Source organism: Pseudopodoces humilis, chromosome 8 (assembly GCF_049639895.1).
Source record: "Pseudopodoces humilis isolate 2021_Gansu_Grassland_sample_001 chromosome 8, ASM4963989v1, whole genome shotgun sequence".
NCBI lineage: Eukaryota > Metazoa > Chordata > Aves > Passeriformes > Paridae > Pseudopodoces > Pseudopodoces humilis.
In genome coordinates, this window is record NC_142207.1 from 10,003,885 (window position 1) to 10,017,093 (window position 13,209).

Below are 13,209 nucleotides of genomic sequence, written 5' to 3' on the forward strand. Positions count from 1 at the left end.
ACCAAGAACCGATGGATTCAGCGTGCACACCGCGATCCAGCACCTCCTTTCCCATGTCAGGCTGCTTTACCCCGGTGTCGCTGCGGCTGCACAGGCAGGCCCAGAAGGGTCAGGCAGGACCAGAGGACAGAGACTCGAGCTGCGCCAGGGGAGATTTAGGCTGGACACGAGGAGCATTTCTTCGCTGGAAGGGTGATTAGACATTGGAATGGGCTGCCCAGAGATGTGGTAAAGTAGCGAACTCTGGGAAGTGTTTAAGAAAAACTGGGAGTGGCACTTAGTGCCAAGGTCTGGCAGATATGGTGGAGTTCGGTCACAGGCTGGATTCGAGGAGCAGGGAGGTTTCTCCCAACCCGAATGATTCTGTGATTCTGTGACCAGCAGGTTTTCCACTTATTTTACGGGTGTACGGAGCCCGTGTTCCCGGTGAACAGCAGCCAGCCGAGCACTCCCGGATCCGGAGGGGCCGTTCCCTCATGGAGCGGCGGGGCGAGGCCGGGCACGCACCTCCCCTAGCCCCGCCCTTTCCCCATCTCGTCTCCCATTGGCTATCCCGCTCCCGCTCTCCGCCAATCCCCGGCCCCGGTGCTTCCCTCCCCTCCTTCCCCTTCCCGCGCCCGCAGCCGCCGGCGCGCCGCGAGGCGGGGTCGTTAGCCCCTCCCCCTGCATCAGCACCGCCCCTCACGGTCGGACCGGGTGGTGATTGGCTGGGGCTGGCGGGGGCGGTGCGGACGTGGGCGGGGCCGGGCCGGGGCCATGGCTGCGCCGGGGGCTGCGCGGCCCCGCAAGGTGCGTGCGGGCCGGGGGGTACGGGTAGGGCCGGTTCTTGTTCGGGGCCTCCTCGCCAGGGCCCGGGTGTGCTCGGAGAGGGTGAGGGGGCGTCGGGGAATCCTCCCTGCCATCCGTGTAACGACTCCTGCGCGAGGTCAGGCCTTCCGAGGCCGAGGCCGGCTGGCACCGCAGCCACCTGACGGTGGTCCTGAGGCGCTGTGTGCGGGTCTGGGCTTGTCTCTGCCTGAGAGACGTGGAGCTCCTAGAGAGGCTCCAGGGGCTGTGGGTATTGAGCCTCGGGAGGAGATGGCTGAGAGCGGACCTTCCCGATGTGTATGAATAAAGGGGGGTGTCGGAGGATGGAGCCAGACTCTGCTCGGTGAGGCCGAGCAATAGCACACAATAGGCGGTGGGCAGAAACCTATGCACAGGGAGTTCCACCTGAACACGAGAAAGAACAGATTGTCCAGAGAGGGTGTGGAGTTTCCCTCACTGGAGATATTCAGGAACAGGTCAGGATGCAGACCTCTGCCTTGTGCTCTGGGATGGCCCTGCTTGAGCCACTGTGGTCCCTTCCAGCCTCGTGCTGTGTGCTCTGGCCATAGATGATTCTTAAAATCCTCACAGTTCAGGTCTGTATTTATCAAGCATGGTTTCTATTTGAAACACATTTGTACATCAGCTCTTGGAGAGCCCTTAAGTGTCCGTGTCTGTAGAATGCTGTGGAAATTAACAAAGCATCCTGCTGTCAAGGTATGTTTTGTGAAATGAAACCCACAAGTCTCGGGCTCTACTAGCAGCAGTTGCTCCCTTGACTAGCGAGCTGTAACTTCCCTTGAACTGATGTCCCTTGAACCTTGGCAAAAGTTCTTGGAAGTGGTGGGCAATAGTAGTCTTCAAGTGCTGTGAAAATACTTTGTGAAAATCAAAGTGTATTTCTGTAATCAACAGGCTCTGTCTTCTGGAAGGCTGTCAGGAGCAGTTAAACTAACAAATGGAAGAAATCAGTAAGACCTTTTTTACTAATACTGTTTAAAACTGAGTGTATGTGTGAGCATTTGGGAGCCTTATACTTGTCATGCCTGACAATTGAACTAAAAATCCTTGTATGTATATATAAAACATTTTAAGCTGAAAGGTTCTAAGTACCCCATGATCAGAGAGGCACAAACTGAATAGAAATTTTACATATAAAAATACAGATTTCATTCTGCATGTTTTATTTATAAAAGACTGAATTTATGTAATTACTAGGTATATGTAAGACTGTTGAGTGGAGACTGAATTCTTCTTTGACGTAAGCTGTTATTATCTGCTTAACATGTTTGTTGCAGCCATGCAAAGTTTTCAGAAAGAGAAGGTTATTCTGTTTCATGATAAAATTAATACTCTTTTGCTTGCTATTACTGAATGAAAGTAAGGGTGTTTTTTTTTACTTTGTTTCCCATTAAGGAGATGGTATAAACAGTAAATTTCAATTTTTTAGGTTTGGCTTAAGGAAAGAATGCCATTCTGATGCAGAATTCTATTCCACTGAATCTGACAATCAGGTAATTAAGTGGCTCTTTAACACAGTCATCCCTGTTATCTAAAGAGAAGGGAACTTGAAATACCTTCAGTAGCAGAAGAAAGCCAGATTAATTTAGCTCCTGATTAATTTGCATTAATAACCTGAAATTGCTCCTGCAAGGCAAGCAAGAGTGTCTGTACTACATCTTGTAGATGGGAGCAAATGGGCTTTGTGTGTAGTGTTTGGCTCTGACAGATCTCCTCAAGGCACAGGATACATTTTGCAAACACAGATCAGCTGCTTATGGACAAGGGCTGGCCCTTACAGAAGAGCAGCTGCCCTTGTTAGGTTTTTGTGCTGAAAAGAAGTATCACTGAGTCAGTGCTGCAGTACTGGTTTTGTGTAGTCCTGAGCCAGTTGTCTGCAAAATACAATTAGGCTGTAGATAATGGTTTAACTATACGTGGGACTAAGGATAAAAAACATACATGTAATTAATGTAAAATCCAGCAAATGGACATGGATGCAACAGTGCAATTTAGTTATTTTGCAGAATCTGTGTGTTTGCAAACTTCCATGTAATTACAAAGTAGTACATGGGCAATGATACATTTTTTTGGTTATGAGTTGTTCTTTGTCAGGTGGCAGATTGGGGTACACAGCTCTAAAACAGCATCTTGGTTTACTGAAAGAAAACAGTGGTACTCGTTTACTGACTGCAGTGCTCTTTGTGCAGGTTGATACTATTCAGAATGGACTTGACCATTGTGCAGCTTTACTGAAGAATATCTTACAAAAGGAAGCTACAGGTTGTACCTATTGAAAACACAAGTTATGTTTTTAGGTTTTGTAATACTCTCTTGATTTGTTTTGTTGAGCCCTTTTTCTTTCAATTAATACTAGGAAGGGAGACTGTCAATAAACAACCTGGGAAAACAGCTACCTGTAAATTTACTTCCAAGCCTTTTCTAACCAAAGGAAACACCTCCAAGAAGAAAGGGTTGAAAAGAATCATTACTCCTGCCCCTGTCCAAAAAGAAATTGGTAAGTGGGCTTTCTTAGGCTTGATTTAATTTTTTTTATTCAAGCAACATTGAAAGATTTCTCAGCTTAGTGAGATTCAGTGAGGCTTCAAATAATTATTGCCATTTGTCACAGGTTCATCCAGAGTGGGATCCACAAAATAATGTATTATTTCCTTTCAGAAACCTTAAATGTTTACTAAACAATTACTGAAGTTCACAAGTGTTTGAACTTCAAGTACAAGGAAGAAAGTTGAGTGTTTTTACAAGTACCAACATCATCAGGTTTATCTGGTAGGAAGTATGGAGGAGACTGATAATACCCTTTCCCTATTTCTCTTGGATAGGAAGCATTGCAGTGCTTGATCTCAATTTAGGATACACAGCTAGAAACTGGTCTGAAGTTCAGTGTCCAGCCTGGCTTTTCTGAAAGAAGGATTTGTGGAAATAGGGAAGTGGGGCTAGAAACAAGACCTCAAATGGTTTAGTGGCCAAATTACTTGAATGGAAAGATAGATGGAGTGCTGTCAGCTGAGTTGCTCCCAGGGGAAACATTTCATTTATTATAATTTCTGCCTCTCTGCACCCTGTTGCTTCTGTGCAATTTCTAATCCTGTAGGTGAGTGGGGCCTGTAGTCAGCTGTGTAGCAGAATGCCCTTTGGGAATTGTAGGAAGTGAACATGTAGCTGATAATCTTCCCAGCACTGTAAAATTACAGAGTTTTAATTATACCTAAGCAGAGATTTTAAGAATTGCATTTTAGAACTGACCTTCTGTAGGATTAAGTCCCTGTACTCCCTTCAAGGACAGCTGCCTGTCCAACCGGTTAAGGTTGCTCTACCTGTAAGAAAAAAATGATGGATTCATTTGCTGGAGAATCAAAATCTGACTGGAATCCTGGGCCACAGGATCTTTGTTTCTGTTTTTAAGAGACCCTTCCAGAATCTGCCAGACAATACAATGGGTTTGTGTAGATCAAGAAGACAGGCAACTTCAGCTGGAGTTCTTTGTTCTTTCTTTCTCTACAGTGCCAATATTAAATAGAAAAATTGCCTCATCTACCACACTTCCTACTGAGAAGGAACTTTCCAGTGCAGCAGAGAATCAGATGGTTCAATCAATTCATGTGCCTTGCAATGAACACTCTCCTGGGGTGTATCAGAAACTGTATGAGCATGTGCAAACCCAGATGTCTCTGATAACTGGCCAGCCCACACAGAAGAGTAATGAAATTCCTGCTGTAACTCCTTATCCTACCTCGAACCAGGGTTAGTGGATGTATTAATGTAGAGTTGACTATTTAACTGCATGAGTTTTTCCCACATTGCCCTGATCTATGAGTGTTGTTTTCTTTTAGGATGTCAAAATGTTACAGCTTTGAATTACCAGTTACCTACCTCCACATCAGCACTGTCCCTGCAGCATTCAGCTAATCCTTTATCCACTCATTCTGTAAGTAAAAGTTTGATTCCCACTATCAATAAAGACTGAATTAGCACTGCCTATTTATTTATACATTTCCTTGTGTCAGTTTTCATAATAATTTTCCTTTAAAAAAATTGTGTATTTCAAACTGTAGTGATGCATAGAGAAAACACTGCTATTCAAAACACATTTTATGTAGACACCAAAAAATGAAATTAGGGGCATTTCAGCTGGCTGCTTGCTTCTACCTGGGGAATTCTGTAATGGACAGCAAACACGGAAAGTGCAGGAAATTATTGATTACTGTTAATTGCATTCTCAGTAATGCACACTAGGGTCATTAACCAACTCCTGAGAAAAGAACTCATGTATCATATGGAGGTCTCCCTGCCAATGGTCAAGACAATTATTTCTTCAGACATTATCTGAGAGGCACATGTTAAAAAGCCTGTGTATTTCAGGGTATAGAATAGAGGTGATGGAGAATACCAGCTGCCACCTCAGGAAATGTGGCAAAGGGCTTGAATCCACCTTGAATGTGTAAGACTGTAGACTTACCTTCCATCTGCAGGCAGATGAGCAAGGTGAGGACCTTGACTTTAAAGTTCATCTACTTAAAATACTGAAAGGTAACAGTGTTGTGCATTATATTTCTTTTCTTCCCTGTTCTGCTTGGATTCAAGAAACTACTGAATTTTTTTTCATTACAGAACAGTTGTAAAAGAACTGTTTTAATGTCGCCAATAACATTTAGATAAAGGTAATCTAAATCAGACTTGCATTTTAAGTGTTCCTTATTATACAGGAAAATGATTCCATTATTAATTTGTAGTTGTTCTTATAATTAGCAAAGAATGAACAAGTCTTCATTGAGTCAGATAAGGGTGTTGCTGTTTGTTGTTTTTTTTTCCTAAAGATTAAAAATCATGTTAATTTTTTGTTTAATTAGAATATTTTTATGCAGGGTGGTCCTGTAGAGAGTGCCAATGAATGTGTTCCGGAGATGGGAGGACCTGTGGTTTGCCCAGTGGTTGCTGCTGCTGCTGCACAAATACAGTCTGGAACTGCTCCACCTGGTGTGATCCCTTGTACAGCACCTGGAGCATCAACCCCTTCAGTGCCTGCTTTGATCCCAGCATCCTCTGCCAGAGAGATGGCCCCAAGCCAAGAGCAGCAGATGAAAGAAGCAGATGTGATGTGGTGCATACAAGCCCTGTTACAATCCAATGAAATCCTGAATGGCAGGACTGAACAGAGGAGCCATCACCACTGTCCAGCAAAACATGATGGCTCATGTGACACAGAGGAGGATACTTCTGAAGAGCAGAGTGAGGACATGGTCAGTGAAGAAGATGAATTGACTGTACTTGACGTGTCTCCAGTGAAAGATACAAGCTGTAAGACAAGTTATGTGAGGAAAGTTCTAAAATCTAGAAAGGAAAGTCCAGAAGAAACAGCCCATAAAGTTAGGACTATAAAGCATCTTATGGGTGAGCTCAGAGCGCTGGTAATAGATCAAGGTGAGGACATTTTCATTGTGCAGTAGAGTCATTACATACAAATAACACAAGAGCTCGATGAAAGGAGTGAGCACTTCAGTTTCTGGAAGTTGTATGTGTCAGATAATGTTTGACATCTTACTGTGGTTTTTCACAAGTGTAAATCCTTCAGGATTCACTCTGGATAAATATTAATTTATTTTTGTAATATTTTAATATTATCATGTCAGCACGATAAAGGTTGTTGCTGTTTCGTATAGAGAGCTTTCCCCAAGAAGTTTCCTGGTGTGGACAGATTGCAATAGCAGTCCCACCAAGGCTGGTTGGAGAGATGGTGAGTTGTGTTTTACTGAGTATGTGAAGCATAGTTTTCATACTCAAGTTTAACAACTTTAAATAAATAGAGTTAAAGATTAAGTTTTCTTGGAGGGAAAAAAAACCCTGATACTATTAAATGACTATTAAATAACTTTGCAGATTGCTTAATCACATTTAAAACGCTAGTTATATTACAGATTTATAGGTTTAAGGAGTCTCTTTTTTTCCCTCACTTCTTGCAGGTGACTCAGAAATGCTGAGGTTGATGAGTGAAATAGAAGACTCTGTATCATTGCTGCCAGCTGTAGTGGGAAGTACAAATATCCAAGCTGAAATAGCTCTGGCTTTGCAGCCTCTGCGGAGTGAGAATGCCCAGCTGCGCAGGTGGGGAGCTTTGTGAGCCTGTGCTTACCGCAGCTGCATCTAAAGCATCTTTAACTGGTCTGGCTAAAATTGCCTTTGTTAAGGCTCTTCCCTTCTTGTCTGCAATATTTATGAATTAGAAAGCATGCTGGTAAGGCCATATACTCTAAAAAGCAATAATTAACACAGCATGGTTTTGGTATATTAGTAGCATGAGTTACCTCAATGCATCACTCTAAAAACTGCACTATCAAGATAGTTAGCCTGCTCATATCCTTTTTGTAGTTTATTCTCAAATGCAAAAGTGTCTCTCATGTCAGGGGGTTTTCACATAACTGGATAGAATTTACATCAGATTTACTTCAGATATTTACCAGATACTTGGAAAGGATATTTTGTGTTGAAGAAGTACCAGAATGTAAGAAGGTGTTATTAAGACTTCTTTATATTTCTGAAATATTCCCTGGCATTTAATTCTCAAAAGCAACTTCTCACCAAACTAATTTACAGTGCAGTCCTTCTGAGTGTATTCTAATATTACTGAATTTGTGCTTTTTCACAATTCGCATTTAGGAGACTAAGAATATTAAACCAGCAACTTAGGGGACAAGAAAGCAGTGAGAAGACATCTGGACAGAGCTGCAGCTATGAATGTAAAGTACCAATAATGTTGCTTGATAGGGGCATATTTTTTAAATCTTTATTACAAAAGATACTTCTACTTATATATATGTAGTTTTATACATATGTATGTATTTTGGCCTTTAGTAATAGCTGAACTAAGTGGGTCTAATGCTGCAACTGCATTTGCATGGACTGTTTGGCTTCTTTGGACTCCACATAGTAGGATTTGGCTCTTTAGCTGCCAAGCAGGTTATTTTTCCTTATGTACCTCTTAAAATGAAGATGGTTGATTAAATAATTAAGAAGAAAGCTTGAGCTTTATCTTGCTGCAAAAAAAAAAAAAACAAAAACAAACCCAAAACCCTTCGATCTGTAACCAAAATTCATCTATTCATATTACCAAGTTTATTTAAAAACTTAGTTTGGTTTAGAAATTCAAGCTACCACACAAAACACATAAACATTTTATGTTTTACTTTGGTAGTGGTTTCTTTGCAGTCCTTGAATATGATGCTCCAGAGTCAATTAAAAGAATCGCAGAAAGGCCTTGATTCACTGCAGGCTAAAAATGAGGAACTACTGAAAATAATAGAAAGTCAGAAAGAAGAAAATAAACATCTTGGAAAAGGTATTCAAGATAAAGAAGAAGAATTGCTAGAAAACAAACAGCATTATGACATTCATTCCACCAAGCTAAAGATTGGTGCGTGTTTTCAATTTGGTTATTCTTTGTTTAGCATTTTAAAAGTTAAATGAAATAATTATGTAAGTTCTTGTTGGCATTTCAGAAGTGGAAGAGGCATTAGGAACTGTGAAGAGCCTTCAGTTTAAGCTGGAAGCTTCAGAGAAAGAAAATAAGATTTTGGGCATAACGTTACGTCAGCGTGATGCAGAAGTTAAGAGATTGAGGGAATTAACCAGGTACTATTGGCTAAGCTTTTTTTTTTTGACCTCCTGGCATTGTTTTTATTTTTTAAAAATCTTTCTTATTCCTTGAGGTTTTGGGGGGTTTTTTTCTATCCTGTGGATTATTGTACTCTTAGTATCTTGGTGGTAGGAGGTCTCATAAACTAAAACTTCTCCTTGCAGTTCTATTGGTTACAATGCTGCTATAATTTTGTTTTAAAACAGAGTTGTCATATTCCATGACTTGAGTTCTGTGGTAAAGTAAAATACTATCTGCCATAACTTACGTGAAGTCTTAACTCCTAATAGCAGATCTGCCAGTAAGAACTATTGCTGTGAATTTACTTCATCTTGCTCTTTTATGCTGAAAATAGTGGCAGGCTGGGAGAAACAAATAGCTTTTTGCAGATGCATAGCGGTGTGTATATAATTGCTGTGGATATGTTGTGAAGAGGAAACAAAGCTTTTGTCTGTCATGTTTATATTTGGGACTGATTGGAACAGCAGAATATTTTGAATAGACATTTCAAATTCTTCAGTAGAATGTTAGACACTTCTGTGACTGCTGTGCTGACCACCAGGTGGTGGTAGAATGATGTCACATTACACGTGTGTGTGTATATGCCAGAGGCATAAACATCTAAACGTTCATCTCTTCTGATGGAAAAAGCAGAAAGATAGAAGAATTCTTTCTTTTATTATGTTTTGGGTTTTTTTTATTTTGATGCAATGGGAAGAATTATTTAGAAAACCTTTCTTAGTGATTTTGGTAACTGCTTCTATCTGCTTTGTAACAGTTTCTTGGCATTGATTTATTTCATCTTGTGCTGCTCAAAGCATGTACACCAGGAATAATCTGGAGAGCTTCATTGGGTTGTGCCATTTTTGTTGCTTTTTGGCTACAGTGAGCTGAAGAAGAATTCAAAAAACTTGGAATTGGTTCACATTTGTACTGTATTTTATAACACTGTCTAGAAAGTGCACTGCAACTTTGCCACAGCCTGATAAATCTAATGTTTTGTTTCTATAGAAAAGTTTTTAACTAATATTTTTTAGTGACTGATTTTGAATCTGTTTGGTTGATTTTACCCTAACAGAACTTTGCAGGGCAGCATGGCCAAGCTTCTGTCTGACCTCACAGGGGACAGTGTCAGACCCAAACCTGAAAAAGCTCTCTCAAAGTCTCTTTTGGAAGACCATGAGAAGCAGATGCAACCTGAGCTGTTTCCTGGGAGTACTTCAGTAATGACTTACCTTAAAACATTAGAAATGGATCATATTTTGATAGATACGGATCTTCAATTCCCAAATAAAATTGGAGAAGTAGAAATGCAAAGTCTGTCCTATGAAAAGTTTGCTGCTGAAGGAAGTAAAATTAACAGTACATTCACAGAAGAACGAACTTCAGCTCCCAAAGGACCACCAGCTCCATTGAAGCAAGATGCAGAAACAGGGAGTGATTCTGGAACTTTACTAGATGATCAAACCAAGTTGGATGAGACAATTTATATTCCACTGACTAGCAGTGCCTCTAAAAAACAGCAGTCAGTCTCTGGAAGGAGCAGTGTGCTACCCCAGAGCAGAGGGGCTTGTCAGAGGCTGGATTACCACTGTGAGTTTCAAAGCTCTGTGCAGCAGTATGGATGTGAGGATTCAGCTCTACTGGGTAAATTAAATGCTGGATACAGTGTGAAAAACAGTGTGGAAAACACACTTGAAGTTACAGGGGATAAAGCAAAGCCAGAAGGAGACAAAGTCCAAGTGAGACCAAGAGGCATTCCAAGTGGGGCTGCAAAAGATTTCATGGATAAACCAGACCAGCCTCAGCCTGGTACATACCCTTGTGCATCGATGCCATTTCCAACAGGGATTTCTCAGAAAACAGGCAGTAAAGCAGCTGATTTTAGTTGCATTTCATTTGATGATTTCTCAGGGAGGTCTGACTGGAGTGCATCTTCTTTCTCAACATTTACTTCTCGAGATGAAGAAGACTTTAAAAATAGCTTAGCAGCCTTGGATGCCAACATAGCCAGGTTACAAAGGACTCTGCAAAGTAACATTAGGAAACAATGAGTATGAGAAAGCAAAATGGGCTATAGCCATCTGGATAATTTTTTTCTGAAGTATATTAAGTATGGTACTGATATGTATATTTGTATACAACTTGTATTAACAACTTGTTCCTAGCTGTTTCAATTATGGATAGAATTTGTTCCTCATTAGGCTGTGGTGCTGTTCCCCTTGATGTGCACAACTTGAAATAACTGGATTTTTATATAAAATAGAAATGGCTTTTTTAATTATGACTTTGTTTTATACTCTTTACTTGCAAAATTAAATGTACTTGTTTACTTGTGGGTTTTTTCCTTCCCCAAAGAACTATTGTAAGGTGCTGTACTTGAGCATGAGGTTCCACAGGTAGAGGCCAAGGAGGAGCTAGTTACAGAGCAGTTCTGCAGGAATACTAAGAGTTACAGTTGTTAAGTCAGGATCATTCTATTCCAAAAACAAAGGCAACCATCAATATGGGATTTTTAGTGTTTGATATGTCCTATGAAATATATAAAGCAATCTTTTTTTCCTCACCACTGATAAAACTATTTTCTCTTTGGAGCACTGTACTCGAAGAAAGAAGTTGATGAAGTGGAGAGTCCAGACAAGGGCAAGAAAAAGATCGTCGAAGTTCCATTGCTTTCTACAATTCTGTTAGAATCTAGAAAAGCAGAGCATGCTTTTCACAAATGTTTGCTTTTTATCTAAAGTAAAAGGGAATAGTAGTACTGGTGGATAAACACAGAGCAGAAACATGCTGAGGAACAGAAGCAGCAGAGCTGACACAAAGGAGACAAATGAGGCTTTAGCTGAAAGCTGGCCAATCAGTACAGTTAGGAAAGCACCAGAATATACAGCCTGAGGAAGACAGGGAAATTCTACAGTTGTTGAGGTATCAAAGCATCTCTTGGACATTAATACAGAGAGTCTGGACAGAATCACCCAAATTTGCTCTCACAGGAATGGGAATGGAGCAGAGAATGATTCCAGTCTGCTGTTCTCACAGAAAGGCTTTTCCACATCTCAGTCTCAAGAAGATGCATAATGTAAGTGTTTAAGTTACAGGTAGAGGAAGGTACCATTGTTACCATTCTGTGCCTCTTATAGTCTCAGCAATGCTTCAGAGCTGTTTTTCAGGGAAAATACCTTTAGAAAAGGAACAGCAGTATAAAGATCTGAGTTTAAGACTGCTTTTTCTGCAGAATTGCCTATTATTTTTTTTCCTAGAAAACGTTGTCCTTCCTGGCACTCTTTTGTTGTCTGTTTCTATGTAGGAGAAAAATCCCTCATGGTTATCTGCTTGGCTGGACACATTTTAAAGTTAGGACACTGTCCATGTATTGTGCTGGGGAGCAGCTCTGTGATTATTTTAGTTACTGGTAACTGAGTCATAGAAAGGTATGAAGAGAACACACACTACAGAAGATGCCAACTGGCACTCCTGCTTTGAAAAAGGAAAGTTAGACTAAATAGTGACTTCAGTCATTTAGAATGCTTTTAAGGCTTGGCCTGGATTTCTCAGTATTCTCCATACTTGTGCTCAGATTCAAAATAAGGTTGATGGTATGAGAGTGAACAGGTTTTAATTAAGTATTTACAAGCAGTTTCAGTGTAGAAGCTAAGAAAGTTTTAAACAATTATGATGTGGGCTAAAGATTAGCTACAATAAATTCTAATCTTTATAACCCACAAGAAACCTGAAAAAAGATGGGAAGAATATTCACTAGTAGACAATTCATTCAATTTTCTCCTTGCAGCCTAGACTTTCTCCATTTGAAGGAGGGTATTCTTCCTGGCCAAAGCTAATTGCAGTGTGGTAAGGCAGTTGTGGTGTCAGGTTGCCCAAGCATGTTGCTCTTGTTTTGAGAGAATTTACATTCACTTCTACCTCAGTGGACAAAGACGTTTCACCATCTTACTTGTTTCCTGTTTGCCTTCTCAAAGTCAGATCTATGAAAGCAGGAGATGACTACTGGAAAACACTCTAGGGCATAATGACACCAGGAGCAGGTTTGAAATGTGTCTGCTTCCAAGGAGGAGAAACAGAAGAAGAGACAAGAAGGAGGAGACTTGTTTTAAATGGTCCTTTGTTTTGTACTCCTGTATGTCAATCAGAGCTATGGCAACTTAATGAAATATAAAATTTCTCATATATGGGCATTATAAATGTGCATTGTTACATGTTCAGCTGCTGTGAAACACCTCTTCTGTTGTAGGGATTGACTGAACAGCTCAAAATGCAACATCAGTGATCATGATTAGATACTACCAAGAAAATCTTCACTATGATGCTGATGAGGCACTGGAGGAGGTTTCCCCCAAACGTTGTGGATGCCCCATCCCTGGAAGTGTTTGAGGCCAGGCTGAACAGGCTGTTCTAGGCTTTGAACAACCTTGCTCTAGGGGCACATGTCCCTGCCTAGGGTAGGATGTTTTTCCATCCCTTCCAGGCTAAGCCATTCCATGATGTTACATAACCTCATCTAGGTTTTTGTTGTGAACACAGAAGCTACAAGAGTTTAATTTTGACAAATCATATTCTGTGAAGTTGACATCTGCATCTTCCAGTGATGTGGAAAGAAAAGGATCTCTTAAAACATGTCATCAAGCTCTTTCCCCTTTATGAACCCTTTCTCTTGTGGAACATAGAAAAGATTGGGCAATACTCGAGTACCTGAGTTTAACACACATATAATTCTGTGCTCTGATTTCTTGAGC

At 40.8% G+C, this 13,209-nt stretch overlaps 1 protein-coding gene across 2 annotated transcripts; it reads left to right on the plus strand.

Annotated features, from left to right (window-relative positions):
* The first annotated feature begins 740 nt into the window (after positions 1-740).
* CCDC14 (coiled-coil domain containing 14) lies at positions 741-12,643 on the plus strand. 2 transcript variants are annotated; one of them, XM_014249249.2, is made up of 13 exons: positions 741-789; positions 1,723-1,778; positions 2,258-2,321; positions 3,018-3,090; positions 3,185-3,325; positions 4,333-4,572; positions 4,662-4,756; positions 5,679-6,249; positions 6,789-6,930; positions 7,483-7,562; positions 8,018-8,236; positions 8,322-8,454; positions 9,537-12,643. In XM_014249249.2, exons 1-13 carry the CDS (start codon positions 757-759, stop codon positions 10,510-10,512), a joined length of 2,823 nt encoding a protein of 940 aa, XP_014104724.2. In that variant the 5' UTR covers positions 741-756; the 3' UTR covers positions 10,513-12,643. The 2 variants fall into 2 exon arrangements, with proteins under 2 accessions (XP_014104724.2, XP_014104725.2); XM_014249250.2 differs by having other exon boundaries at positions 5,694-6,249.
* Positions 12,644-13,209: the final 566 nt, after the last annotated feature.

Excerpts from the sequence above, each read along its gene's own strand:
- CCDC14 (XM_014249249.2), top strand. The coding sequence starts at position 757 with ATGGCTGCGCCGGGGGCTGCGCGGCCCCGCAAG. Across the intron at positions 1,779-2,257 it reads CTAACAAATGGAAGAAATCA|GTTTGGCTTAAGGAAAGAAT; the intron begins GTAAGACCTTTT and ends TCAATTTTTTAG. Across the intron at positions 7,563-8,017 it reads ACAGAGCTGCAGCTATGAAT|TGGTTTCTTTGCAGTCCTTG; the intron begins GTAAAGTACCAA and ends TTACTTTGGTAG.